This window comes from Antennarius striatus, chromosome 17 (assembly GCF_040054535.1).
Source record: "Antennarius striatus isolate MH-2024 chromosome 17, ASM4005453v1, whole genome shotgun sequence".
Classification (NCBI taxonomy): domain Eukaryota; kingdom Metazoa; phylum Chordata; class Actinopteri; order Lophiiformes; family Antennariidae; genus Antennarius; species Antennarius striatus.
The window spans coordinates 16,276,370-16,289,958 of NC_090792.1; the positions used below are offsets into that span (position 1 = coordinate 16,276,370).

Consider the following 13,589-nt stretch of genomic DNA (forward strand, 5'->3'; position numbering starts at 1 on the left):
TTAGGCTTTGATGAACCAAATCCGCCGCACACGACACGTGCCCCCCCCCCCCTCCATGGTCTCATCACAGCATTAGAGGTTGGGTCTGTCTTTCTTCCTCCAAGGCCTGCAGGGTTTTATAATGGCAAGGTGCTCGGTGTGGCACTCAAGCACTCTCCTTTCCTGCAGACCGACGTTCTAACACGTTCACCTGTGACTGCTCCATCATTGATATTTAGATATCCTGAGTCCTTCCTGAGGCTTATTGGCTTGTTAAAGCGGGCTTTTCTTGCATTTCTGTTGCTGGAGGGAGGCGTTAAGCACTGATTGATTTCCAGATAGAGCCAACATAGTGGATCACGCGGAGCAGAGGAGGAAAGCCCATGGTAACCTAATAACATCCTCCCCACAGTAAACGGCGATAACTGTATTATGTAACACCATGGCTGACTGTTTTATGAGAGTCAGCAGGGTACTTACAGTCTGCTGAGGGACAAAAGTGTGTTGAAATCCTCATTCCCTTGGTTTGTCCCGGTATTGTTTCCTAACATAAAAGGTTTTTTACCATTTTTCCTTTTTTTTCCCAAGACTTCAAAAATCCAAACCTTTTGTACTTTATCGGAGCACTCGCCTCAGCTTCACAGACGTGTGTATTAGAGCCTTATCAGCAGAGAACTTCCAATCCCTGTTCAATGAGAGCATTTAGAGACTCGCCACTTGACATTTTCAGTACTATTAGAAAATAAGCTTCATTTCTCTGCTAGTTGAGTAGTTGTTTCTTGTGATCCTCATTTCAGAATTGAGTAATGAATACTCCATAGTTTTAGAATGCACTTCTAAAACTAGCAGTATTCTGTGTCCTGTCATACAGGCAGTTTAAGTGGTTGCCAAAGGTGACGGCACAGAAATAATTACACAGCTTAATAGATAAGTACACACCTGTTTTATTAATCTTTTTGTAAGACAACCCCTCAAAGCTCAGCTCAGGTATTAAAAGGCTCAGTCATTCACAAACGAGTTTGAGGGTGAAACACACACATGTATAAAGAGAACTATGTGGGCTCAGGAACACACAGATTTAGCGACACGATCGTGTTCTGTTTCTGTTGCATATGTGGTGCAGCATTTTAAAATGTTTTCTGAGATCATACTTTGAATGTCTTAATAGTACCTCTTGTTTTTTTTTCTTCAGATGCTGATGACTCCGGTTGTGTGTTACTAAACACGTCAAGAAAGGTATGTATGTGTGATATAGTAGTAATCAAACATCCTGCTAACAGAACTGTATTTAAAATTATGTTCTCAGCAAAGAATCTTTAATACAAGTATACTAAATAAAGACTAAACATCATTAGTGTTAAGTTCCACACTGAAAAAGATGTTGTTGATGTGGGTAGATTAATTCTAATGTGTAATGTAGAAGCCATTCATTAAAAGAATAAGAAAAAGTCAAATAATGACTTCAATTTTGATACCAGCAAGTATTTTGTAGTGGAATTTAAAAGTGGAAGTTGTGTTTGCACACTCGAGTATAATAAGCAATCTCTCAGACTGTAAATGAATGATTTCTTGAAGAGGTGGCCAGAGGCTTTAAACTCACACAATGCAAACTTCTCAGAGTTTTCAGTTTGTCCTGCCAACAGCTTTCCAGGTTCTGCACATTAATCGGTGTATTTTGTTTTATATTTCCTGTTTGTTTGCTCTTCTCTCTTCTTCTTTTTCTGTCAGTTCTGCAAAGTTTCATTCTGACATCCTTTTTGGTGTTTGTTTATTTGTAATAAGGTATAAATAGAATTGTGCCATTGCAACCGCTTCAAGGTTTTCACTTTATGAACAGGTTATTAAATTCAATTTAAAAAATGTATTCCAATTCATTTTCTTAGACCTTTAATCGATTGACTCCAGGTGGCCCTCTGACCCATGTACTGATTTATTTGCACAAACCAACAAAAGCAAATTTATTTATAGGATTCTATACCTAAATTACTCTAAGACTCCAGGCATCGACTTTCTGCTGTTTTTATTTTCTAAAGAGCAGCAGGGAATCTTTTCATCTTCAGATTTTCTGTCAAGCACATGATCAATACGATCAAGGACTGATGGGTGTCTGGGCTCTTAATCGAGCTGCGCTCATCTTTCCTTCCATTTATCTGTCTCTCAGCTCATTCACGAACGCCACTGGTCCAATGTTGACAAATTTAACAGAGGTAAAGCCTGCTCTGTTGTGCTGTTTTAAAAACTATACTATTTCCCTCAGGAGGGGTCGTATGCCAAGGTTCTCAGGACAATTCCAATCTACAGTATAAGTGGTTGACTGAAAAGAAATCCAGTTCCAATCAACCTGATCTAATACATGAAAAAAAACAGCTCAAATCTTAAGCTTGCATTGGTGAATTTGGAAGCATGAAATCCGTGCCCATGTTTCCAGTTGACTAAATAAATATGGGGCTGGTGTTGTGCCAACTGATGACCATTTAATCTGCTTTGAGAAGCAATTGGGAATATTTAAATCCTCCAGCACAGCTTTTTACAGTGGCTACATGAAAGAATAATACAGACAGAAAACTACCTAGAACAATAGGGAACAAAAGGGATTCAGGTGTAAGCTGAACAAAATACGGTGCATTTGTGCTACATTTTTGATTTAAACACAATATGTAAGAAACTATTTTATTTGCAATAAGATTTAATCCTTAGCGTCTCCTTGGTTTATTGAAAAAAAATCTGTTCCACAGTATGTAAAGTTAATGAACTTTGAGGAAGAGGTCCGGGCTCACCGGGACCTTGATGGCTTCCTGGCAAAGGCCACCATCCTGCTGGATGAGACGGCTGCATCCCTGGACGACGTTCTGAAGAGAATGTTGCATCACGTGGGTCAGGACAGCCACGCATCAGAGCCCGGGTGCAACTTCGAGGAGGTGATGAGCATGCTCTTCACTGATGCAGGAGCTCAGGAGGTCAACGGTAAGCAGAGACTGGGTCAGATTGCACAGGAAAGATAGCGGAAGTACAGACACAATAAGACACAGAACACATCAGACCTGTACCTGCCCATAATCGGTATGAGACTCCATAGTATACGACACCTGACCTGAAAACATCTGATGTCTGCACACGCCAACACTCACCTGACAAACAGTTCACCTCAGGTGACTCAGAATTGTCAGATAGACTCGAGAATGGTTCAAGAAGCTTTTAAGACCCAAAGGAAAGTTTGTGATGTTTGAATCACTGCTGTTCATTTGGCCCCCAGCCTTTCAAGTGGACACAAATAGAGCTCAATGTGCTGAATCGTGTTGGCAACCATTTGCATGTGCAGACATCAAACGCTCCTCAGGAAAACTGCCAGGTGGTTATCGTAGCCATTGTAGATCACGTATAAGTTAGACGTATATGTTTTTGATAACTGCAATGAGGGATAAAATCTATTTTGCGTCCATTTATGGTTTAGTAGTCATTGTATTTTAACATATTTGGGTTGTTCTGGTTTATTCTTTACACCGTTGAAATGTCCACATGCAAATATTAAATCAGTTAAATGTTTCAGTGTGATATGTCAGAAGAAAAGCTTCATGTTAAATAGCAATGAATGGCTCTTTTGTTTGTTTTGTTCATGTCTCCATCCTTGAACCTGAAATGCGTTGCAGAGCTAATAGGCTCTAACCTATGCCAAGCTTTTCACCTTACTCGCCTTTGATGCATATATTCAGTTCTGAAACGCTTTATAGTTTCTCCAGGACCTATTTTTGCTGTCACATTCATTTAGTCACTCCAGCACAGGTCCTTTTGGCTTGAATTGCAAAGCTTCTTGTGTGAGGTGCATCTCTGCAGCCCATTAGGAGGAGAAATTCTCTTTCCTGCATAACTTTGTTGCCATTATTAGAGCATTGCCTTTTGCTGCAAGCTGTAATGAGCGTGGCATTCACATAAGTAATTGTTTGGCAAATCATACAGTGTTCTTCAGCAAATTAATTTAGCCTGGCAAGATGTCTGAGGGAGTTGTGCGATGCAGGAGAGACATGAGAGGGGTTTTCTAATTACTGTTATGTGTAGTAATAGTAGCGCGAGGCCCCGTCTGCGTACTCTGTGTCCGGTGTCCCCCCCCGCCCCCCTGTCTGTCTGCACCGGCCTCCACAGTCGGTGACGGCCACACAGAGGTGGGTGGTGTGTGACGCTTGCCCCGCACAGCCACCTCTGACAGATCCGAGAGGTGATAATTGACTTCTGTCATCGATCACTCACTTAGCTTTTCAGATGGCTCTCTGAGACTCTCAAGCTGTGGCAGCCGCTGCTACTTGGCTGTTTTTCTCAGAATACCCCACAAAGAACGCCGTCTTAACAGAAAGGCGTCCTGCGCATGCCCGAGCGGAAAAATCAATTTTGAGCATTGGTTGCGGGGGTTACATGGAGTTTTGAATCTGTAAAAATATCACATCAGCAGTCCTCTTCATTAAAAACACTCTTCATTAATTGAGAAATCATAATTGAGAGGTATTTGATGCTGAAAAAAAGTCAAGATTCAAGTGTGTTGTGTTATTCAGCAACAAAATAGTGAACTAATTTGAATATTGTTGAATACAATTCAGTTTAAACACTTGGCTTGTAGAAGAAAGAAAATGATTAGGTGATAGATAAAGACACAGGGGATGATGCAACCATTCCTCAGTCATGCAACAAATAAAGATTACAAAGATTAAGAGGTTGAAATATGCAAATGAGTATCACATTCATACAGTATCTATGAAATTATGTCTGCATATGCTGCATAAAGAATATTAATAGAATTATCAGAAACAAGTCTGTGATTTATGTGTGACTGATTGATTGATTTCTTATCAGTTAAAACAAGTATGCAGGACTTCAGTGTGGATTTTTCCTCTTGAAGTCTTCAGTGTCTTGTTGCACCAACTCAGAGTTAACATAAAGTAAGAATCCCCACATTACACGTAGGTTCTCTGACATCCTTGAAGATATATCTCTGCAGGTATTAATTTCTGCCATATCGACGTCCACTCCGGCAGGCGGCGGCGGCGATACGGCTGGCGAGTGGACCGGCTCCTTCGGAGAGTAACGCTGTACAGTTGTGAGATAAAGAGAACAGGATGAGATTATAACAGGCACAAAAAGAACAGAGAATTGCAGAAATGAAAAAGATGAAAGCCCACCAAGATAATTAGTCCTGCTCCAACTTGCGCAGAGGAGTCGATTTTTAGAGGCCGACTTGTGATGTTTTTTCGCTTCCCTGTCTCTTGTGGGACTCGGCGATGGAGCGCGTATTGTGTGGATTGCTGATGATGCAATGCATTGATAATAATATCACTTGAGCCACTTCCATAAATACTAAATACTACCTGTCTGTGTTGATTAAGAATTACATGAATAAAGATGCTGAAGATGATGGCATTGCTTACATTCATAATGCAGCTGACACTGTTTTTGTTCTCATCCTACCTCTTTAATTCCTTTCACAGCTACGGCGCTACCTGTGCTGCTGATTGTGCGCCCTCTTTGTAATGACTACACTATAATTTCAACTCATAATTGCCATCGCCTTTGATCGATCTCGCTGGCTCTCCATTTCACCCCAATTTGCATAATCCTCCTGTGTCATTCGTTATTTATCCGTTTTTATATTTTTATTCGCCTCCTCCGGCCGGAGAGACACACGGTCCCGCATTTAGAGTCTGAAACCTGTAAAGACGAGGATCAACAACAACAAAATGCTAATGTGTGTTCAAAGCTACACTTTGGAGAAATTATTCCCCAAAATGCCCACAACCATTTTTATTGTTTGTGAGTTTTCTGACCCTCAGGCCTTTGAAATCCCATGCAACATGTTTAATTAGTTAAAAAATACATGAGCATCTGTTAAAGTAGGAGTATCATTGTATTGCATCCGTACAGTGTGCATTGTGTTCAGCTTCTGAGAGCAGGTGCTGCAAATATACTGGACATAATTATTTTCTTCAGCAGGAAAGGTTCTGTACGTTTGAGTGAACCAACGATGCTTGTTCATTATAATAATATATTTCTTCCATCATGGAAATATCTCTGCAACATTATACAGGAATGATCAGAATACTAAATCAAAGCCATTAATTCAAGCTCCTCACCATGTGGAAAATGTTGGCCAAACATGTCATTTTATTCTTCTTGATCTCTTCATCAACGTCATTGGGTTTCTTTGCACTTACTACACACATAGCTGCTATCAGCAATAAAATCCAATTTTTGGTAATAGCCTGTAGACGGTAATCAAGATAAGATCTCTCTGTGCCCAACAAAGATGAGACATTGAGGGATTTTCTCTGGAAAATGATATTTAATATGCATGAGGTAACGGAGGGCAGGAAATGAAGCTTCTGTTGAGCGGAGATATTGTGTATTGTGTGCCTGTTAACCAGCCAGTGTGTCTATATTTGAGTGTGGTTTCAGACTGTGTGTTTGCCTCTGAAAAAAAGAAAAAACTGCTGGCCTGTTGATCAGAAAAGGTGACTGTATTAACTGTGTGGTTTCTTGGTTTTTCTCCCTCTTTCTCCCCATGCAGACAAGTCTCAAAGTTTTGTTTTCTTTGATGACGGTAAGCTGTGCTAATTGGATGAAAATGTCAGCATCAGCCGCCATGAGGCTGCAATCAGTGGTGTGCTTCTGTACCAATCACCATCAGAATGCCATTTGTGTTCCACTCCAAGGGCTGGGTCGATCCATTGAGTCATTAAATGATTACGGACACCAGCAATGCCCCCCCCCCCATCTCACAGCTGTTGATGCCTCTCCAGCTACCCTTCAAATCAACATTCTCGCCATCCAGTTGACCCCGAGTGCAGTAATGTTTTTGGTTATGTTTGTTAAGGCCTATAAAAAAAAATCGCTGGTTCAGACATAATATGTCAATTTAAAATCAATGAACCTATTTGACTGAAATTGAATTGATAAAATGCGTTTTGAAAAAAATGGGGTCATTTTCATACATTGGTCTTTTAGCTGGTCACATTGGCATTAGACTTGACTTTGACACCCATGCATGGCGTTGGTTTATTGACCACTGATGTAATTGTTCTTTCACAATCAAGAAGACTATTAGAATTGATAAGGTTTCTCCATTGACCCAGTCCTTGTGGCTCTCTCATCACATTGTGGTATCATAGCACCTGTGTCCTGCATTGTGATTGGCTATGACGGTTACCTTATATACAGTAAGTGTTTCATCTGCCACTGTGTTACCGAGCCCATTTGTGTTCTAATCGCCTCCTCCAAAGTGCCCTCCACAGCCCGCCACTTTGAAAGAAACCAATCACATCCCTTTGTGTGTATGTATGTGTACACGTGTGTGTGTGTATGTGTGGTCCACCTACTGTTGAGAACACAATCTATAAGGTAATATAAGATCAGAAGGTTTTATTGAGGTCACCTCTGAGCATAATGTAAGGAGTCTCCTCGTGCATTTTCACACACTTACAGAGAAACTGTGATCTTTTTAACTGCTGTTTATTGTAGCTGAGCACATCATTTACAAAATACCCAGTCACTTGAAATCCCTGCTTCTTGACTGGCATTTCTATTGATTCGTCTCTCCCTTGTTTGCGACAGACTGCATTATTCTCATGTGATTTACAGAAATTGCAATCTGTTTTTCCCTTTCCCGACGAAACCGTGTGGATAATACGGTTAAAGAATTCTGCAAGAATCCCGAAAGATCAAAGGGGACAATCCAACTGTACAGGCTTGCCTTCCTCATATTTTTTCATTACTTTCCATTGAAGTTTGTCACATTTGATATGCTGTGTGTGAGCATCTTTGATATGTATTTTTTATTTTCTGGGCCGTTCTGTGTGTGGAAACAGTGGTGTTTGCATACCAAAAGCTGACGAAACCAGACAGAAATATTCTTGTAACTGACAAGTATCAAAGGTGCATGTCTTCATTAGTCTTCCACTTGATCACATCAGCGACCTTTCATTCACAGCCCTTCCTCTAAATCCGAGTCAGGTTTGTTCACCTCCGCTGGTGATGTCAGATACAGTATATTTCAATATCTCACAGATTAGGAGACACAATCCTGTTTCATAAAGCGAGTTTACCAAATCAATCAGGTTTGTTCTGGTTAGCCTGATGTATTTTCACTCGATTGCGCTCCATAAAGCATGTTCAAAATATTTTAAGCTCAGTTACTATGGAAACATATGCAAGGAAGCTAGCCTGGTCCTTAGGGTTAGTGTTAGGGTGTGCAAAAAAACATATCAGTGGTTAAATTCAAGGCTGTGTTTAATAGTGTAAGAGAGAGCATTCACAGACAAGCGGTGCCAACAGAAACAAAGGATTCAATTCACATTGGAAAACAGTGGACTCTAGAACGACAGAAAAAGGTCATGTGGTCTGATGCGTCCAGGATTACTAGTAATGATGGCATAGGAGGGAAAGAGGAGAGGTAGAATGTCACAATGCACCATCATGTCTCTGTCTACTGCACAAGCCTGTGGGGGCAGTGTTCAGTTTCTTCAGTCGGTCTGGTCCAGGTTCAACAACAAGGTCAACTGACAACCTGAATCTACGGAGTTTGTCTTTCGTCAATAACTGCAATTGTCTGCTAGCTGGGGTTACAGCTAGCTGTGTTAGCTGTTATCCTCCTCTAGCTGGTCTAACATAGCGTCTTGTGCTCCTGCGACACACGTTGTTTACCTGTGATGCATTGTGTCCTCTCTTAATCTTTTAATCTTTCTTTTATTCTCAATGCACCTGTCTCTCCTTCCATCTCCCCCCTCTTCCCCTCCCTGACGTCAAGGAGAAATTGAATGGTTTTAGTTTATTACATGGCTGTCAGGCTACTGATATTAATTGTAGTGAATCCCACTCCATGACCTCTGCACTTCTTTTTCCCGTTCTTTGTTTTTGGTGTGATTTGTATTCCATTCCCTTGGTCTTTCATTGGCCCGGTTTCTATTGCTTGCATATTATTTATCTCTTCACTCTCTCTCTCTCTTTCTCTCTCTCCTTCTCTCTACTTGTCTCCTGCCTCTTGCTCTCTCTCATCACACCTCTATTTTATGTCTTCTTTCTTCGTGTTTCCCTCCTCTACCCTCTCCTTCTCTTCCGCCACCACATCTATTTCCCCTCCTCATCATTCCCTTTCTCCACAGGCTGCTTTTCATCCCGTCTTCCCATCTTACTCTTTATCTATATGCACTCTCTCTCTTATTTCTCTGTATCTCTAGTCTGCCCACCCCCCCCGCACTTCCTGATTCTCTCACTCCTTGAGCACTGTGATACTGTTGTCATGGTGACGCCCATCATTTTCTGGCATGAATGGAGGATACTTTATTGATGAGACGGCATGGGAGACGGAGAGAAAAGGAGAGTGAAGGAGAGAAAGACAAAGACAGGAGGAAAGAAGGGGAGAAACCGCTGGCAGGGAAAATCAGAATGATATGGAAATGATCATCCCTGCTGCTTACGATAGAAAACATTTCCACCATATAATTTGCTCAGTACCGATGCATCAAGGAGGACATTGCAAACAAAGCACGCTGAATTGTCTTTTCGGGGTTTGGAATAGTCCAGGCTGCTGGAGAAATCCCCCCAAATCACCATTATTCATCACTCTCAGCATGAGGAGTCAGAGAGGAGATTCCTTTTATTGGAAGCATTGAGCTGGTGTCAGCAGCACCCGTTTTTTAATGATTTGTACTGTGTAAACATGACAGCATAATGAAATGTGTGGGTTTTTTAGTCTGCAAACATGAACATTGGTTTTTTCTTCAGTTGGACTGGACGGACGTCATTATCATTTTGCGGTGCAGGCGGGCATCGCCGTCGACAGCAGAAGGCGAGCTCGTTAGACACTTCTGATGTCGACATCATATTGAGAGGCTTGGCGCGGCGGACAGCGCTTGAGTCGTCTGGACATTTAAGGCATTCGGCTGACCATTAGGAGTCACAAAAACATCAGTCGAGATTTATTCTGAAATATTTTAGTTTTAAACACTAGAGGCACGTGTTGATCCAACTGGACTTTAGATGAGTCTCGGTTTACTTGTGTTTGACCTCTGACCTTTCGCCCACAGTCCACCTGCTGTCAGAGACGATCCAGGGGGTGACAGCTACAGCCACCGGGATCCAGTACCAGCAGTCCTGGCTTTGTATCCTGTAAGCCATAAACTGTGTGTGTGTGTCTGTTTGTGTCTCAGGCCCCATCCACACGGTGCCGGACCTTTCTGAAAACGCAACTTTTTTATTGCGGTTATGCCTTCTGTCCACAGAACAACGCAGATATCCGGGACGAAGATGTTTTTGAAAACGGTGGCCAAAGTGAAGTTTTTTGAAAATGCCGGGTTTGCGTTGTCTTGTGGACACAGATTTTTTTGTATGCGGGGTGAAAAAAGTTGCGTTTTCAAAAATATCTGGCACCGTGTGGACATGGCCTCAATTACTGTACAGTAATCCCTCGTTATTCGCGGTTAATGCGTTCCAGGACCACCTGCACATAATGAAATTCCGTGATAGAACAACAATTTATTTCATTATTTATGGTATTTTAAACGTTTATGAACCCTCCCCATACTGATATTAAACCGCTTCACATCTGTTTTATCTTTTCCCACACTCTTATAGACCGTTTAACAAGCTTTTAAGTGTTTCTTTAATACACAGAAGTGCTCTGTGTTCCGTGAGTCCCGGAACGCAGCGCACTTCCGGATGCTGTCAACCAATGGCATGTGTGTAGGGTATCACATGACTACCTACTAAAAATCCACGATGAGGTGGAACCGAGCATTTTGAGTCGCGATTACACGAGGGATTACTGTATATGAAATAGCTGCTGAGCGTGCTTATTTAATTCCTATCTCCATCATCGTTTCTCTTTCGTGACATATTTGTGATCACAGTATTTTGGGGAGTTTTATATGGTTAATTCATACTTTCAGAAACAAATATCTCTAGCGGCTGTGCTGATCACCATGAAGGGAGGTCAGCTGATGTTTTTTTAATCAGCCAAGTCATGAATTAGCAGATGAATGTGTCATCGAAGCATTGAACAGACTGCACTTTGTTTCATGCCAGCAGCCATTGTGTCTTTAAAGCACAGCCATGAATGTCCCTGTCTGTTCAACTGCATGTTTATTATTGTTACCATGAAGGTCCCCTAACATCAGTGAAATTATCATTTCCACTTGAGTACACTCTCACCGAGAGAGTATATAATTACTAGTATCACTCCAACCAAATATCCATGTCCGGATTCACACTGGGCACGGCCTCAAATGGCACAGTGTAGTAACAGAGTTACAAATTTAAGACAGAACTGTTTTATGTGGTCAGAAGTTAATGTATTACTAGTCTATTAACAAACTACTGAAGTAGCTCAGAATCAAGCATAATTTTTTTCAATAATAATAATAAAAAATAATTTTAAAAAATGAATAAAACAAATATGAGCGTTAATCGAAAACAGAAAAGGATGACACAATGTGGCGAACCCCTACAGGACACGTGGAATGGAAGTAACAGAAGAAATTAAGTTCAGAATGACATAAATAAAATATATAAAAGCTGAGGTGCAATTAGCTTCATGGGAGCTAATGTTATGATTAAATGAAAACAAAAGTGATCAGAGAATTATTTACCGGGCATTCAGGAAAAAATGAAGCTTCAAGCCAACGTAGAGGCATTTAGTCAGATGATACTGTCATTATAAATAAAGTGCATTATCATTATAGGATACGTGTTCCAACTGAGCGCTTGTTCAACTCTAATTTTAACCCAAATTGCCACGTTGTGCTAACTAAGCCTTGACCATAGTGTTATCTTAGGTGGAGCGGTCTTTTACTCGTAGCAGACATCTATACATGTACAGAGTTCATTTTACCTCAAGAAAGTAGTGCATCCCTGGGCTGTGCTGCAACAAAAATTTGTGTTTGTGCATCCCAGCATGACGTTTATGCATCCCAAAAGTAATAACAGAATATACGGTAAAAGCCGTATGCAAGGATTGAGTTTAGCCAATAGTACAATATAAAAACTAAAACTGTTAATTTTAATTATATTATTAATAATGTCATAACTGTTTATTGAGTAAAAAAAAAAAAAAAGAAGAAATTACTTTTTTTTTTTTAAATCAAAATGTTAAAGCCTGGCAGTTATTCTTTAAATAAAAGTTTTAGAAATATTGTGTGAGAGTAAATTATTTAAGCATAGAGAACTTACCTCTTTACATTTGCTACGTCTGTTGACTCGTCTGCAAGGACGCTTAATACAGGAGATGCCTGCATTTTTTCTATTAACTCTTTCTCTGTGACTTCGGCCAAACTATCGAAAAGTTGGCTTTCTGTGAAGTATGAGTCATAATGCCCGTTTTGTTGTTTAAGGAGATCCACATCAGGTACACCAATGCCATGCATAAGTTCAATGATAGTTTTAAACTTGTTGAAGGGTGTATCTTCAGCAGCCATGCATTTCACAACCTTTAAAATGTTTTGTGCATAACATTGAATTGTGTTGTGTGCATACCTCGCGATACATGTAGTTTCTCCATAGCTATCAACTTGCCTCACCCATGGAAACAATTGCGTCCATTGGTGTACAAATGCTCGGATTTTGCTGGTTTTTGCTTGTCTTCTTCTGCCTCTTCGCTTTTACTGTCCACAGAAATATCTGTTTCTTTGTCTTCATAAATTTTTGATTGATTTTTATCCAAAAAAACACTGATTGTCATTTGTTTGTTTTTTTGGAGGCATGGTGATAATGTAAGATTAATTCGTCGCTCTCTCACTGCTTCGTGTAAAAGGTAGCATCCTTTTCTTTTATTGTCAGCATTTAAAGCTTGCGTCCCTGGGACGCACGCTGTCTGACGATCGTGTGTCCCCGTCAAAAGTTGTGCGTCAAAGACGCCAGAACGCACGCAAACGAGAACACTGCATGTAGAAGTGAATTGTAGAAAGTTCTTACCTTCTATTATTTAATTTTGAAGATGTATTTAATTTGCAGGAATATATTAACTTTCTTAATCTTTAAACCCTTCATCTTTAAAAAAAAATCCAAGTCACAAAGATTCACAAATTTGCATTAGCCATTCAACCTGTTATATTTACATAATGTGAGAAACACTCTGGAATGTTTAACTGTCTCAGCAGTGGATCTCTGCATGCACCCAAACAATCACGTGTGTAAATACTGTCTACCTGTTGCTGAGGAAGAAGAGAGAGGTTAATCTATGGAGATGACGGGTGACGCCGATGAGGTGAGGCACTGACATTTATGAAATCCTTCTCCCTCTCTGCTCCAGCTGCAACGTGAAGCATCTCCAGAGGCGTCACGTGTGCATCTCCCGCCTGGAGAGGCCGCAAAACTGGGGGGAGAACTGCTGCGAGGTCCGCTATGTCATCCTGATCCTGGCCCCGCTCAAAATGGTAACTGCCACCCCAGAGGGAAATGAGACAAGGGTTTGACTAGACCGGGGTGGAATACTGCCGCATTAATGGACCCTCATGTGTTTGATCATTTTTGATTTATTAATGGTACATTTTGCTCTGATCTTTATGTGATTTGCTGTTTTTCTCTCTCATAGCTGTCTCCTTCAATACCATTTAGGATTTGACATTTTCGGTTATTCACTG

General features: G+C 40.8%; 1 protein-coding gene across 5 annotated transcripts in view; it reads left to right on the plus strand.

Annotated features, from left to right (window-relative positions):
* The window catches only part of slc4a11 (solute carrier family 4 member 11), an 82,630-nt gene that overhangs the window by 46,123 nt on the left and 22,918 nt on the right, over positions 1-13,589 (plus strand). For all 5 annotated transcript variants that reach the window (XM_068338559.1, XM_068338555.1, XM_068338558.1 and 2 more), the window contains exons 4-7: positions 1,172-1,215; positions 2,715-2,943; positions 10,041-10,122; positions 13,259-13,382. In XM_068338559.1, the coding sequence (XP_068194660.1) occupies positions 1,172-1,215; positions 2,715-2,943; positions 10,041-10,122; positions 13,259-13,382 (479 nt within the window). The remainder of the gene's footprint in view (positions 1-1,171; positions 1,216-2,714; positions 2,944-10,040; positions 10,123-13,258; positions 13,383-13,589) is intronic.